At 43.3% G+C, this 16,407-nt stretch overlaps 1 protein-coding gene across 6 annotated transcripts in view; it reads right to left on the minus strand.

Moving 5' to 3' along the window:
* MAX (MYC associated factor X) overlaps window positions 1–12,318 on the minus strand; it is a 28,714-nt gene extending 16,396 nt beyond the window's left edge. Inside the window, exons 1-3 of one of the 6 annotated variants that reach the window (XM_064374943.1) lie at window positions 12,077–12,312; window positions 11,319–11,345; window positions 3,531–3,638 (exon numbers count right to left, since the gene is read on the minus strand). Coding sequence is in view for 4 of the 6 variants with exons in the window: in XM_012464154.2 (XP_012319577.1) it covers window positions 3,531–3,638; window positions 11,319–11,345; window positions 12,077–12,112 (171 nt within the window). In the remaining 2 variants the exon portion in view is untranslated. Of the gene's footprint in view, window positions 1–3,530; window positions 3,639–11,318; window positions 11,346–12,076 lie in introns of all 6 variants that reach the window. The other 5 variants (XM_012464154.2, XM_064374944.1, XM_021669063.2 and 2 more) reach the window with 5 other exon arrangements.
* Window positions 12,319–16,407: the final 4,089 nt, after the last annotated feature.

Genomic DNA, 16,407 nt, shown 5'->3' on the forward strand with positions numbered 1-16,407 from the left:
TGCTCTCGCTCAGGCTGGAGTGGTGACATCATGGCTCACTGCAGCCTGGACCTCCCAGACTCAAGGGATCCTCCCACCACAGCCTCCCAAGTAGCTGGTACTACAAGTTAGCACCACCATGCACGACTAATTTTTGTATTTTCTGTAGAGACGTGGTTTGGCCATGTTGCCCAGGCTGGTCTCGAACTCCTGGGCTCAAGCAATCCACCTGCCTCAGTCTCCCAAAGTGCTGGTGTTACAGGCATCAGCCATCACGCCTGATAAACCATTTTTTAAAATGTTTATTTTATAGCAGAAATACAGAAAACAAAGGGTAAATAGAGTTTGGGTTCCACATTTAAAGCTTTCTTTCTTTCTTTTTTACGCAAGTATCCCCTATTCTTGGTTAGGATCCAATTCAATGAATATATTGCTTTTTCTTTAAAAAACAAAAGGTTGAGGACACATATGACACATATGCTATAGGAGAAGTCAGCTGGAACGTAGAGATGCTTAAGTCAAAGGAGACTGGAACATAGAGAGATCCAAATCAAAGGCTTTCCCTTTAAGAATCTAAGTTCCCCAAAATTCACATAGTAAAATAATTATCTCATGATTATTTACGTAATGTCATAAGCTTAATTATCACAATCTAAGAATGAGCCAATTTCCTTTGGTCCAAATACCACATTAAAAAAAAAAAAAAAAAACCACGTTTAGTGAGAACTCATAAGTCTGAGAGATCCAAGTATTGTTAGACTTAACGGCACCTGTGAAACAGTGCTGGCAGCTCGCTTTTTAAAGAGGAAGAGGTTGAGACCTTATAGACCTTTCCTCCATTCACTCTCAGTAGGACATATTTGGATTACAACACAGGATAGGAAGATTCTGAAATTAGAATGGTACCTAGTAAATTCTCAAACTGGGGCTTTGTTGATTGGCTCTATAGAATCTGGTTCCCCTAGACCACTCCTCTTTCCCTAGTCCTGCTACTTTTCTGCTGGGATCTCCTGCCACCACCCCTTCACTCATTCCCCTCCAGTCATTCTGGCCTCCTTGTTTTCCTTGCTGGGCCCAGGAATGCTTACAGGTTCCTATCTCAGTGCTACCACACTTGCTTTCCCTCTGCCTGGAATACTCATTACCAGAGAGATGCACTGTTCTTGGCTTCACTTTGTTCAAAGCTTTGCTAAAATGTCACCTTGTCTGCAACACTTTTTGTCTGCCATAATTAAAATTGCAACTCTTCTTCCCTGTTTTTCTCCACATTATTTACCTGACATAATACATTTATACACACACACATATGTGTGCGTGTGTGTGTGTGTGTGTGTGTGTGTATATATATATATATATATATATATATATATATATATACACATTTTTAGACAGAGTTTTTCTCTTGTTGCCCAGGCTGGAGTGCAATGGTATGATCTCAGCTCACTGCAACCTCTGCCTCCTGGAGTAGCTGAGATTACAGGCATGCGCAACCACGCCCGGTTAATTTTTTGTATTTTTAGTAAAGACGGGGTTTCTCCATGTTGGTCAGGCTGGTCTCAAACTCCTGACCTCAGGTGATTCCCCCACCTCAGCCTCCCAAAGTGCTGGGGTTATAGGTGTGAGCCACCACACCCGGCCATATTTTTCTTACTTCATTTTTTAAAAAATAATTTCCTCATCAGAGCAAGAGCTCCTGTTATTGTCTGTTTTATTTACTGCTGTATTCCCAGTATCTAGAATAGTGCCTGGCATGTAGTAGACCCTCAGTAAATATGTGTTGAATGGCATGAATAAGTAAATAAATGATAAGCCACAACAAATGACAAACTATTTCACTTGTAAGACTACCAAATTCAAACATTTAACTTCCTTGAAGAAAGAAAGGAGAAAACAGGATTTAGAATAATGTAATTATAAGGACTTAAGGAAAAAAGTTACGGCAATGTAAAATAGGCTAGATAAGGAAAAGGCATAGTTGTGATCCTATGACCTACCTCTCCCAATGTATTCAAACTTAAGAATGCCTAAGAATCATCTGACTGCTTGTTATAAATACAGATTCCCAGGCTTCCCTCCAGAAAGGCTGATTCAGTAGTGAATCTGCTATGGGAGGTCCGCAACTCATCCCCTTGAGAAACACTGCCCAGTGCCACTCCTGGTTGGATGTGAGACTTAGAAGAAGGTAGCTCTTGTCCGTATAGTTTACCAAAGCAATTTTAATTGATACTATGGTACAGGAATAAGCACCAACTGTCAACAGGTCAAACAGGTATAAGAGATAATCTTTTGCATGTGTTTACTTTGACTAAGGGGGTGAGTCTCTGTCTCTAGTCATAAAGATTTCTGTGCTACTTAGTGTTGTACCCAGGAAGGTTGTTATTCCAGGTAAGTGCCTTGGTTTAAGGTCATTAAATCAAGTCCACACTAAGTAGGCTTAACCCACAGCAAATTCTGGTTTTGCAATACCAAGTATGCACACGACCTGCCTTGTTCTTTATAAAGGTCAGACCTTCTCCATGTTTCCACCACATGGAAAGCCACACCTTAGATAAAGTATAAAGCATATGACTTATCACAGTGACGATATAAAAAATGAAAGCATAAGGGTTCCAAATTTGATCTTGGATAACCAAACAAATCCAGGACCCCCACCAGAGAACTAAATCAAAGCGCACCCAAAAGCAGACCGTTCTTAACAGAATAGCTGCTTCTTTATAAAACATTGGATCACTAAAGCAAAAACGCAGGTCCTCTTCCCAGCTTGCCAGTTATTCCACTGAATTGCTGCAGACAACTACACTCTCTGTCAAGAATGGAACTGTGCAGATGTTTTCTCCAAATTCCAGGGAGTGACCCTAACCCATAGGCTTTTACTCAAAGCTTCTAATTTTGTTTTTCAAATGTAGAAACAGCTGGTGCCTAGCCCTCCAGGGAAAATGCTAGTTTCCAGAAGGGAGAGGGGAAGAGTAGTTATTTTTTCTATTTCACATGAACATGTCTATTCACTCAAGTCTTTTGTCCCACAGCTTAAAATGCTCTTTTTATGCTCTGGAAATAACAATTACTGGGGCCAGAAAATCAACGGTGCCCAGGCTGTTTTTCACATACATTACATACCTTCCTGGATGCTACTTACTATAAATGCCCATTTACAGTAACTATTAACTCTGAACCATAGGAAAGAAATTCTCATGGAGGTCTAGGGTATTAGTGACCTCTGGTATCTTTACTGTTATCCCGAATGAACACTGAGCCACCCTTTATACTACAGTGTATAATTTCTTGAATTTATTACAAATAATACAAATTTTGAAAGATGACGCCTACCGATGTCTTACAAATAGCTCCATTATATCTGGTATATTTTGTTAAGGATAAACTGGAGTAGGTAAGGCATGTGACGATCCTCCAAACAGTCAAAAAATAAGGGAACCACGCTACCTGAATATCTCTGACTACATTTCCTTCCCAATAGATGAGTGCTCTGCTAAGCTCTGCAACAAGCTCCAAGCAAAGAGTGGCCAGCGACTCAGCTTTCTCAAGAAACTCACCTTCTCTCCTTGGAGTGATGGGACTGAGTCCCGTAAACTGTGAAAGCTGTCTTTGATGTGGTCCCTACGTTTTCGTTCCAGTGCATTATGATGAGCCCGTTTGTCAGCCTAGAAGAATGGGAAAAAGAACACATTAGGAATATCACTCCTTTTGCTTGGTACAAGGTGGGTGGGGTACAGCCTGGAGGTACACGCTGTCAGCACTGTCCCTGGCGAGTGGACTGGGAAGGATTTCTCGAGGTGGGCAGTTAGGAGTCTCCAGAATTAGGCTCTGCTAAAGGGGGAGAAAGGGGTGAGCAAGGCTTGCGACAGGAACATCCAAAGTAGCTCGATGCATCCAGCTCATGCATAAGTAAAATAAAAGTTATTCAGGGGGGACAAAGTGTGACTCTCCTGTAACATCAGTGGTCCCCCCCAACTTGCTTACATGACAGAACAGCCACCAGTCTGTGGTTATGAAGTGACTAGGGAAAGCTCCAGTGGGCCCCTTCTTAAGATGTGATCACCCCCACTGTAAGAGATTTGCCAGATGGGTGTCCGGGGGAAGGAAGAGTTAAGTCATTGGTGCTTCCTTCATGTGAAACCATCACCGTGAGTCCCGAGCACACTAAAAGGCACTAGTTTAAGACCTTCTCACCAAATCACACAACAGAAACTAAAACCTCTGTAAAACCTAGATGCATGAATCTGAGATCATTATGACAGAGCTGATAGAGATGACAACTACATTCTGAGTTCCTGTTTTTTTTAAGTAGATCCAAGGTGCTATCCTGCCAAGGGCTTCCCCACACATAGGCAGTGCCAGACAGGCAGTTTTTAGAGGGCACACCTTCTGACACCCACAAGCTCAGAATAAATTCCCTCAGGCACCTGTGGCAGGTCAGGCTAATTTGATGGGATCTAAATATCCAAGTCAAAGTCTTAGTTTGCTTGGAATCACAAAGAACAGCCAGCTGGAGATGGACCAAAACTGCCAACACGAAATCAGGAATGGCAAAATGTTCTGGCTTCAAGCAGAAGAGATAGTGCTGGAGAGCACAGTAAGAGCACTTCGGCAGGTCCCATCAGAGCAGTATCCCCTCCAAGTGGAACACAAGCAACCCAAAGCAAGAAGAACTTCATCACACCTACACTCTGGGAATTATGGAAATTATACTCTGAACATTCACCTTGAACACACAAGACTCCACGGAGCTAACCCAGAGAGCAAGTTTGTATATGAGAAGTTCAGGTAGTTTAAATCTACCCAGACAGAGGGCCAGAAATTTAAAAAATGGAACAAGAGTAAATAACTTGGCTTGGCACAAGAATAATACTGCCTCATATGAATCCTTGTACTAGACAAAGATGTACAGACAAAAATCTACTATCAAGAGTTGTGAAAATGAAAGGATTTGAAATTCTCCTATTATTTCATCCTGAAAGTCCTAGTCATTACAGAGGAAGAGGAGGCTGGAGCTCCTGAGGTCATCTGAGTTACTTCCTGGTCTCTTAAGCACAACACCTCACCTACAGCTCTGTTGAACTGGACATGTGGTTCCCATGACAACCATGGTTCTCCGTAGCAGATTTCTCTTTTTGGGGCATATGCCTGGAGCACTTCTAAAGCTATCCTAATCTTGTTAAGTCTGGATTCACTGTAAAAGGAATGTTTACTGAACTATAGTGACATATGGAATATTATGGAGAAACTGAGAGGACAGTCAAGCTTGGAACACCAGGTAACTACCTAAGGCTAGAGGTAAGTACTCTGTATCATACAACTTCACAGCAAAATTGTAGATGCCTTCTAACAGTAGTGTGAAATAGCTCAACAGAATTAAACATATTTAAGTATCTAGTCTTTTTGAACTTACTGTTGTTCCCTCTGATCATTTACATAAAGATAAGTTGGGCTGGGACTATACCTAAGGAGCTTAAAGGCCAAGAGACAGTATTTGGCATGTGTCTGCCACTCCTGTTTGCTATATACTACCTAAGGTGGTTTATTTACATGCAAATTAATCACCCATCTTTGGTCCCCAGAGCAGCCCAAGATACTCCTGTCTAAATCACCCCGATTCTTGGCCCTCCTCCCAGCTAAGAGCTGTGCACCAGAATTACCCATAATCCCTCTTGTTGATACAAATAAAATTATAATTGTCTGTTTTCTTTCTGGGAGAGCCCTGCAAATCTCAAGTAGCTAGAATGAAGTTGCACTTGTTTCACATGGACCTGCACTAGAGGGGTGGAGCTAAGTATAATCTAACACTAAAATCATCCCCACAGTGCACTACCCCACCTCCCATTCACTGAACTCTGAAAGGACTCAAATGGACAAGTCTCTCGGTTAGAGGATTGTAAGTGAACTTGGCTGTAGACCATGAGTAGAAATCTTGGCTTCTCATCTGAGGAGCCAGCCAAGTTTGAGAAGTTGGCTCAACAAGGAAAGGCAGCAGTCCACTGCCTGGTAGAAAGCCTGGGCTGGGGACTGTTGTTCTCAACGTAGTGGATGGAATTTCTGTAGTGGTTCCAGGCCCAATTTAACTAGTAGAAGAGTGGAATCTTAGACCAATCCCTGCTGCCATGTCCATCCCTGAGCTACTACTGGAGTCAATTTTAAACCTCTCAGAGACAACGGCAAGGATATATTTTCTCTTCCCCAAGTCTAATTTAAAAGAACAAGTTAAAAACATGCACAACTGACAAGCCTAATTCCAGGCAAATCTGAATTAAATGATATCACTAGTGTTTTGGAAGAGCACAAAAAAAACCCGAAAAACCTTTACACAAGGCTGAGAATGCTCTTTGGAAAACATTTCCAAACCACAGATCCACCCAGCCGGATAACGCTGCCTGCACCTCATCCCCACCCCCACTGGAGGGCTGGTTTGCAGGCTTTATCACTGCCTTGTTAACTTTCTTCACTTGCTGGCAAACCTTTTTGAGAGGGCCAAGATTTCAGAGTTGAAGAAGAAAAACTGGGTGAAAACTCCCAGTGTAAGGCATCTAATATCCTCCCACAAATGCAAAACTGGTTTTAAAAAACGGGGCCAAACAATTGTCTTGAACAAAAAAAAAACTCTACTCAGATGAGCCTGTACTGAGACTGATGTTTAATAATAAAAACGAATGGTACGGAAAGCCCCCGTGTGGAATTAATTAGGCCTTATTCTAGGAGACAACAGAGATATTCCTGGACTATACAGCAGGCTCCCCTATACATCCTATGGGAACAGTGGCTAGACACTGCCCGCTCTTCAAGTATACTGGATTTGTACATATGGACTTCTGCCAGAAAACCCTTCCTCCAGGGCATCCCTAACAGAAACACTAAGGGGCTATACAGTGGTCCACAGATGCTCAACAGAAACTCCCACACCAAATCACTTCCAGCTTTGACATCTATGCCAAGGTTTTTATTCAGCCTCTCCATTATATTTCTACCCAACTTTCCACACTGGTAGCCAGAATAAAAATCTTCACCTACAATTTGTCCACCTTTGACACTACCAAGCACATGTATCTTAAGTGTTAGATGTTGAAGGCAAACATTATTTTGTTAGCCAAGAAATCGTTACACTGGCAAGAAGTCATCTAAGCTAAGGAGGTCTATTCAAAATTCTGGGAAATCCCTTAAAATTATTTCCTTCCAACTTACTGCACAGAGACTGCATCTTTGTTCAAGGCATCACATCAGTCAGTAAACTTATTTCCTCCAAGTTCTAGGCAAACAGCATGGGGAAATAAATGGCTCATTATTGCAGGATGCACAAGGTTCTCCAGAACAATGCTATGTCTTGCAGGCTACTTGACAGCTAACCCCACCTATAAGGGGAATCATCTCAATTCTAATATGGAAAATTCTCAGCATATAGAGAATTAGTTGCCCACTAAATATTTACTATCTTTACAAAATGCGAAAGTTGTATTTTAGAGGGAAGCTAGTGTTGCTCATGATTCCTATCAAGCTATTCTCATTAGAGACTAAGGACACTTGAGAATAAACAGGCCCAAAGTTCTCATCAGAAAAGATCTATTTCTTACTTCTGATAGATAAGGATCAGATAGGACAACGTTCGATTTCTAAGCAACTTAAAATCTTCATTTTAATCAACCCAAAAATTATAAAATACTGGGCAGCCAGAATGGGATAAACTCACTAAGCTCCCTAACAGAAAGACATCAATTTTAATTTTCCAATACCTGTCCTGCTTGTAGATGACTACCTGGTATATATTTCCAACATTATCTAATGTATGTATTTGTTTTCAAAACTTTTTTCATTTGGTGCCTAAAAGAACTGTGGAATGCTATTATGCAAACAGGGCCTCATACTACAGCCATTTCAGAGAAGGATGCCTTGGTCAGGAAATTTTAATTAAAAACCAAGTTGAATTCTTTGACCAACTATTTCACCATTACTGGCATCTTGAAAAAATTCTTTTAGACATAAGAACAAGTTTTACTCTAACACAGGCACGTTTAGGAACTAACTTTGGCATTTCTGTTATCACTGTCAACACTCTAAGCAGAGAAAAAGTACATGCATCGTGCAGCACTTTTGCCATGCAACTGACTACAGGTAAAACAGACAGTAGTTTCCTGAGTGAATTCCAATCTCAGAGGAGACCAAGCTCGTTCTCTTCTGAATTCCTAAAGAAGCAAAGAGCTCTACGAAGTTAAACCTATTTCATACCAGAAAGGTCCAGAAGTGAAATTGCACAGATCTGTTTTCAAACCCCTAATAGGTATACTGTAAGTGCAACTCATTCAGATGCCATGAAGGATGGCGGTGACTGGAAAAAAAACTTGCATTTCCTGACCAACACACTAACCCATACATTTCTGGTATACGTTCACTCTTTCCTAAAGAAATTTCCCAAACAGAAATAAAGCAAAAGGAAGTCCTTGCATATAATATAACTGACCCAGAAATTTATCTCTAAAAAACAACTATTTCCCTCCAAAATATAATACAAATAAGATAACACCAGTGGGATTCTGCAATGTGTTGAATTTAGTAATAAGAATATTCTTTGGGATTATTTCCTTTAACAAAGCTTACTGGTCACTGGAGAAGCTGTTTTCCGTTTGTACTGAAGCAACATAAAAAAATATTTGCCAAATCAGTTTCACTTTCTGTTAGAGTTAGCCTAACTTCCTAACTCTGTTCTCAGTATCTTATATTTCTCATGCAGTAAGGCCTAGATATCGTAGCGACATTAGAAAACACACATGAATGTTTTTATATTAGGATCCACAGAACCTTTTTCAAATAACTTTTTTCAACTTCTTCTGTAGTCGTAAATACCTAAGCATTTGGTTGTTCACAGTCCACATCTTTTTTTAAACCTTTTTTCTAAGGCAAAACTTAAGAATGGCTTTCTCCCAAATTAAAAATATATATATATTTATTATCTATATTAAATTTTGAGAAGTAAGCAGATGCATTCACAGAGGCGGAAAAATGGAATCCTTTTTACCCTACACATTCACAATAGTTGTTTGATATGCTATAAAATTTGTCTAACACATCTGCTTTTTCTCTCCATGCTGCTATAATTATACTGTGCGGGACAATACTTAGAAATCTCAATAAATAGATGTGTTAAATTAAAAACAAAGTGTCAAACCAACTTCCCTTGCCTACCCCCAAAATCAAAAGGAAAAATTCTAGGCACCTTAATAGTAAACTAAAAATATCTAGACAAAACAATGAGATTAGCATTCCAGGAAAGCGGAAACACAGCAATAATTTAATAAACAAATTTACATTAACACTCATGTGGACAAATATTTTGAAAGGCAGAAGCTTTCAAGACCTGTGAGCCAAAATGTCACCAAAAAAAGAAAAAAAAAAACCCTTTTCTCTTACTGGGAAGTCAATATAATTTCAATTAAAAGGATAATTCTGCAAAGGAAGCCTAAATGATCCTTACCCTCCAAACCTGATTAAGCACTGGCAGATTTTACAACTGGAGACTTGCAGGGGAAAAAAAAATATTTGAAACAGACTAGGCCCCAAACATGAAGAATAAAAGTAAATGAAAAAAAAGGAATTCGATTTTCAAATATATGTATATGAGAATACTTCAAAGATAAATACAACAAAACAAATTATTTTTAATGACTATTATCCAGGGATAATTTTTAAGACTTCTGGAACAACTACATCCCAGGATTTTATGGAAATATCAGCTCTCAATAAATAAGTTTTCTTAATACCTATCTGCTTAGACAACCTGTACAATCTTTGCTTACTCTAATGAAGAGCAGGTACAACTGAGATGGCTTGCCTTTATCCTGTGGTTATTAAGTTCTTATACCAGAGGTATCAAAGTGACATCCTGCAAATTCTAACAAGCCCCCAAAGAGTTGTTCCACACAACATTTTAAAAATCAGAAAAATAACATATAGAGTTTTGGATTTCTTTCTTTTTCTTTTGAGATGGAGTCTTGCTCTGTCTCCCAGGCTAGAGTGCAATGGCTCATTGTCACCTTTGCCTCCTGGGTTCAAGCAACTCTCCTGCCTCAGCCTCCAGAGTAGCTGGGATTATAGGTGCCTGCCACCACGCCTGGCTAATTTTTTGTATTTTTAGTAGAGACAGGGGTTTCACCATGTTCACCAAGATGGTCTTGAACTCCTGACTTCAGGTGATCCTCCCACCTTGGCCTCCCAAAGTGCTGGGATTACAGGTGTGAGCCACCATGCCCGGCCGTCTTTCTTAAAAAACAGGAAGATCTGGCAATAGTGATCCTTTACTCCTACATAACAAACCACTGGAATTTAGTAGTGACTGACTTTTTAGAGGAGGCACTGCCCTTCAGTACCCCAAGGCCTCACCTCTTCCCTCTTCTTTATTCTTGATGGCCCCCCATGAGCATTCGAATTTTTTACCCCTATTCTATACACTTCTTACTGTTCCCAACTGTCAAATTTTAGACACTCTGATACACTTCTCTTCCCCTCTCTGATTCTGATTTATTCTATGCGTATTATTTTTTTCCCTCTAATCTATTCATGAAACACCCATATTACTGTCTCAGACTCCAAAGACATGAAATTAGTGCTTATCTAAATCCACAGAACCATCTACTGAGAACATTAATATCAAAACCCTAAGAAATTATTGATAAAATTACATGGTCTCATCCACCACCTTTCAGCAAAACTGTCTCTGCAGTGCCACTTTTCTTCAACTATTTTTTAGTTTTCTTTATACCTCTTCTTCAAATACAGAGTCAGACCATAACAACTGTATGTGACACTCTCATGATGCAACATTTGGCTCTTCCACATTTCCAATTTTTGCATTAGAATACCATGTTGTGCTAGATTCTACGGGTCTACATCAGTCACATGACTTGGTTAAAGGCGATTATTACATGTGGCTTCAGCTTCACACAATTATGCAGATATGGTTTAAAACCTACCTGGTCCTAAGTAAATCTTTTAACCACTTTGCCCTTAAATAATACTACCAATGACTTCAAAATGCTGCATTTCTCATTTCCACTTACATAGTGGCAGCTGAATCCCCTATCTGAAAACTACAGAACAATTCAATTCTTTGCATACAGCTCCTCTCACTCACCTAGAGTCACTGAACTTATCACCTGAGCATCTAGAATTATGGGATCTGCAACACCCCCGCCCTCCAGAACCAGGCCCCGCCTCACCTTAATGGTTAACTTTAGAGTTTACTACAATATTAAAAGTAATAGAACGATCTCTTTTTCTCTCTGACCCCAAAAAGGAATAGAACTGAACGGAAATAAAAATGAAATGGAGAGTAGGAGACGTACCGCAGATTGAAACCTCGGTTGCTCTTCCTGGAATAAGAGAGAAAAAAAAAAATAGAAAATATAGAAGTTATTTTTACACTTAACATTCAATAATAAGAAAGAAAATGCCGGCGGCAGAGGAAGCGGCGGGTGGGGAGTCAGCCCGACACCCACTCCTCCCTCCCCACCCCTTGCCCCCACCCTTCCACCCTCAGCGGGATCCGGTAGCAAGGTAGAGGGGTCCTGAGCGCCGCCCCTCCTTCCGGGATCCGACCGGGACCAGAGGGGTTCCGAGCACTGTCTCTTCCCTGCAGACCCAGCTCGGGCATCTAGGCACCCTCAACCCCTCTCCGCCCTTCCTCGCTCCCCAGGATCCGCGGGTCATGGGAGGAGAGAATCGCGATCCGAAGGGGCAGGTCTTGAGCGCAGTCCCCTTCCCCTGGATCCGGACAATGGGATCCCGGGCGCCCCCCATCTTTGTCCCCCGAATCCTGAGCAGGGGAAGGTGGGAGGGGGAGGCCGCAGCACCCTCCCTCGCTGGAGAAGGTGGGGGTCCCAGAGGCCGCGTGTCTTCCCCCCACCTCCAGTCCCAGGAGGCCGCTCCAGCCAGGAGCCGGAGGGGAGCGAACCGGGAACGCGACGGAGACAGTCCTGGCCCCAAGGGGAAGGGGAAGGAGGCGGCGGCGGCCCGGTCCCCTCCCGCTGTCGCCCCGCTGAGAGCCCTGGCCGCTGTCCCCGCCTGACAACCCGCACTGGAAGGAAGAAGCCCCAGGACTCACGTCGCTCTCCACCTCGATGTCATCGTTATCGCTCATTTCCTACGGCCCAGGGAGCGGCCACTGCAGCGGCGGAGGGGAGGGGAAGGGGTGGAGGGGAGGGGGAAGTCACCGACAACAACAAGCCGAGTCCCCCACACACACACACTCACTCACTCACTCACTCGCTCTCTCACTCACACACACACACACAACACGGGCAAGAAGCACCTCCTCACTGCAGCACCGGATCAACGGCGGCACGCACGCCCGGTCGGCCCTCGCCACGTGATCGGGCTCGTAGCGCTGGGGCCGCCGAAACTTGTAGTTCTTGTATATCTGACGGACGGCCCGGGTAGCTCCAGAAAAACTACAAATCCCGGAAGAAACTACATCCAGGCGACATCAGCCCGGCTGGTTGACGGAGCCCAGGGCGCCTGCGTATCCCGGGGAGGTGGGGGCGGGGAGAGCCGCGGCGCGGAGCTCCTGGGAGTCGTAGTCCGCAGACCGCGAGTTGTCAGGAGGTTTTCCTCCCGAGGCTGCAGAGGAGGCTGCTGGGAAGACAGGACACGTGGAGGGAGCTGGGGCTCCTGGAACCGGCCACCGTCTGCGCGCTGGGCGCCGGGCCCAGGGGACTGGGTGGAAGCTCTGGGGGAGTAGCTGGCTGTATAAATAACGCTGCCTGTCTTTGGTGTGACCGGTTCTACTTTGTCGTCTTGATGCGGAGTGGTTCCGCTTTGCGCCTTGGGGCGTAACCCGCCCAGGAGGGAATCCGGTTGCGGAGGACCAGGGGGCGCGGCTCCGGATACCCGCGCGAACCGTCGGGAGCTGGTGGGGAGATGTCAGTGGCAGGTGTTTCGTGGAGTTACCGGACAGGCATAATGACCGACCTCGCCGCGCGACCGCTCATAGCCGCAAGAATCCTGTATTCATTTATCCGGGAGTGACCATCCTCGGTACTCCGCTACTCACGTGAGCTTCCAGCATTCACAGAACCCGAACCCTCAACCACCGTGGACTTGGAAGTAAAAGCCCCTTCAGAGTTTGTTGTGTAGCCCAGGCAGTTTAGGCAATATCCCAGCTCAGAGTACCATAATTAAGATTGCAAAAAGGATCAATATGGGAAACTTGTGCAGCTCCCTGTCCAGTTAAAATCATATTTACATACTGTGGCGTGAAGTGTAGTCACATCCATTCCACCAATATTTATTGAACACCTAACATGTGCCACAAGGGGATGCCATAACGGATAAGACCAGAACGATCCCTGCCTTCGTGCAGCTCACAGCTATGCAAGCAAACCTGACTGCCCTGCCGCCATTTTAAGAGTGTGCAACAAGTCCCATGGGAAGAAAAAAAAAAAAAAGACACTTTCCACCCTGAGACAAAGTACCCGTACTACTCCTTTACATCTGATCTCCAAAATGAATGACATCTTGAACTTTTCCCATGAGTTACTGATTCCCGGATGAAAATCATATTATCCCTGACTTTTGAATGTGGAAATCTGGGGATATGTCACACACAATTCTTGTGACATACATTCCTCAATGTGAGCATGTCATCCATGCTGAAAAGACAAATGTAAATGTGGTAATTCTTCCTTTGCATTTTTTCCTTTAATATCTGTTGTATTTCTTATTTAATGATCCAGTCCTACTGAAGTCGGCACATCTTTGCAAGTGAACTTACCTTTTCTACATGCTTTTGTCTCATAGTGTTCCTTTCCTGCTGAGTTGGGGAGACAGACATAAGCAGACCATTATGTGATAAGGGCTGATTACAGACGGCCACTTCTGAGTGAGTTAATTAACTGGATACTAGAAGTTAAAGCTAATTGATTATTACAACAAACCGTTGTTGGGTGCTTGCTATGTACAGAGCATTCTAGGACAATCCCGGCTCCAAGTTAAAGTCACCCTAGGGGCTTTAAAAAATTCCCATTCCCAGGTCACACCCCAAACCAGTTAAGCCAGAACCTCTGGAGGTGAGATCCAGACTGAAGGGTTTTTTTTGTTTTGTTTTTTGTTTTTTTTTTGCAGGGGACAAAGTCTTGCTCTGTAGCCCAGGCTGGAGTGCAGTGGCTCCATCTCAGCTCACTGCAACCTCCGCCTTCGGGGTTCAAGCGATTCTCCTGCCTCAGTCTCCCGAGTAGCTGGGATTACAGGTGCCTGCCATTATGCCTGGCTAATTTTTGTATTTTTAGTAGAGACGGGGTTTCACCATGTTAGGCTGGTCTTGAACGTCTGACCTCAGGTAATCCGCCTGCCTCAGCCTCCCAAAGTGCTGGGATTACAGGTGTGAGCCACCGCACCCGGCCAGACTGAAGGATTTTTCAAAGCTCTTCTGGTAATTCCAGTGTGCACCCAAGACCGGGAATCACAGCTATAGACGATGCCAGAATAAATAGTCTCCCACTGAATTGTATGCTTTTAAAGAGTGAATTTTATGGTATGTCAATAATTATATTTCAATAAAACTGTTATAAAATAAAAATAAGATAATCTTAACCCACATGGAATTTAAAACCTTACAGGAGTAAATTATCAACTCAAATAATTGTGATAAAGACAGATTATATAAGTGTCAAATTGTTTGTACAAGCAGTGAATGCTGTAAGAACTGAGGAAGGAGAAGGAGTGCCAGGTATGAGGTAGGGTTGGGGATGTGTTGGTGATCAGGAAAGTCTTATTTATTTATTTATTTATTTAGAGATGGAGTCTCGCTCTGTTGCCAGGCTGAAGTGCAGTGGCGCCATCCTGGCTCACTGCAACCTTCACCTCCCGTGTTCAAGTGATTCTGCCTCAGCCTCCGGAGTAGCTGGGACTACAGGTAAGCGCCACCATGCCCAGCTAATTTTTGTATTTTTAGTAGAGACAGGGTTTCACCATGTTGACCAGGCTGGTCTCGATCTCTTGACTTTGTGATCCACCCACCTCGGCCTCCCAAAGTGCTGGGATTACAGGTGTGAGCCACCGCACCCAGCCTGGAAAGTCTTCTTAGGTTGTCAGTTCCATTAGGGTAAGGGCTGGGTCTGCAAATATTTTACTTATCATGAATAAGGTGGACTGAGGTGAGGAGGACAGCCTTTCCTGGTAGGGAGACTGGAGATTTTTACACATCTCCTTTTAGTAATCAATAGAATATGAAGATCTGTCAACCTGATTAACAGATCTGACCTAATAGACAAAACATTGCACCCAACAGTTGTAGAATATGTTATCTTCGATCACTCATGGAACATTTACAAAAACTGACCATGTTCTTAGCCATAGGCAAAACTCAACAAGTTCTAAAGGACTTTAACGTTAGTGTATTCTTGGACCTATTGCAATTAAAGTAGAAAAATAACAAAAAGTTAACTAGAAAAGTCTCATACATTTGAGATTTAAGAAACTTTTAGGCTAGGGACAGTGGCTCACTCCTATAATTCTAGCACTTTGAGAGGCCAATGCGGGAGGATCACTTGAGCTCAAGAGTTCAAGACCATCCTGGCCAACATGGTGAAATCCCATCTCTACAAAAAATACAAAAATTAGCTGGGCATGGTGGCGGGCTCCTGTAATCCCAGCTACTCAGGAGGCTGAGGCAGGAGAATCACTTGAACCTGGGAGATGGAGGTTGCAGTGAGCCTGGGCAATACAGCAAGACTCTGTCTCAAAAAAAAAAAGTAAACTTTTAAATGACCCAAATGTAGGGATTTTCATGAGTGAGGCACATACATGCAGGAAAGAACGAGACAGATTAGGAGTTTTCTTTAGCGTTCCTTTTCAGTGTTTTTCTGATGTGAATCTAGGACCCTAAGAACTCATTTTCATCTACACCTGAGTATCTTTGGTAACACCCCAGGGGAGCTTATCAGGGCTGAGCTGCAAACACAGCTCAGGCCCCACTCAGACCTACTAAATCAGATCTACACGATAACATTATGCCCAGGTAATTCATATGCACGTTGGAGTTTCCGAGCTGTGAGGAAGGGGGAGTGAAGTAGCAGTGGTGTGAGCAAGCAGACTTCCATTATCTCTCTTTTTTTTTTTTTTTTTGAGATAGAGTCTTGCTCTGTAACCCAGGCTGGAGTGCAGTGGTGTGATCTCAGCTCACCACAACCTCCACCTCCCAGATTCAAGCGATTCTCCTGTCTCAGCCTCCTGAGTAGCTGGGATTACAGGCGTGCACCAACATGCCAAGCTAATTTTTGTATTTTTAGTGGAGAAGAGGTTTCACCATGTTGGCCAGGCTGGTCTCGAACGCCTGACCTTGTGATCTGCCCGCCTTGGCCTCCCAAAGTGCTGGGATTACAGGTGTGAGCCACCACACCCAGCCTTCCATGATCTCTAACTCCTTTACAGTTTGGC

Source organism: Aotus nancymaae, unplaced genomic scaffold (assembly GCF_030222135.1).
Source record: "Aotus nancymaae isolate 86718 unplaced genomic scaffold, 86718_ANA_hifiasm-v0.15.2.pri h1tg000011l, whole genome shotgun sequence".
NCBI lineage: Eukaryota > Metazoa > Chordata > Mammalia > Primates > Aotidae > Aotus > Aotus nancymaae.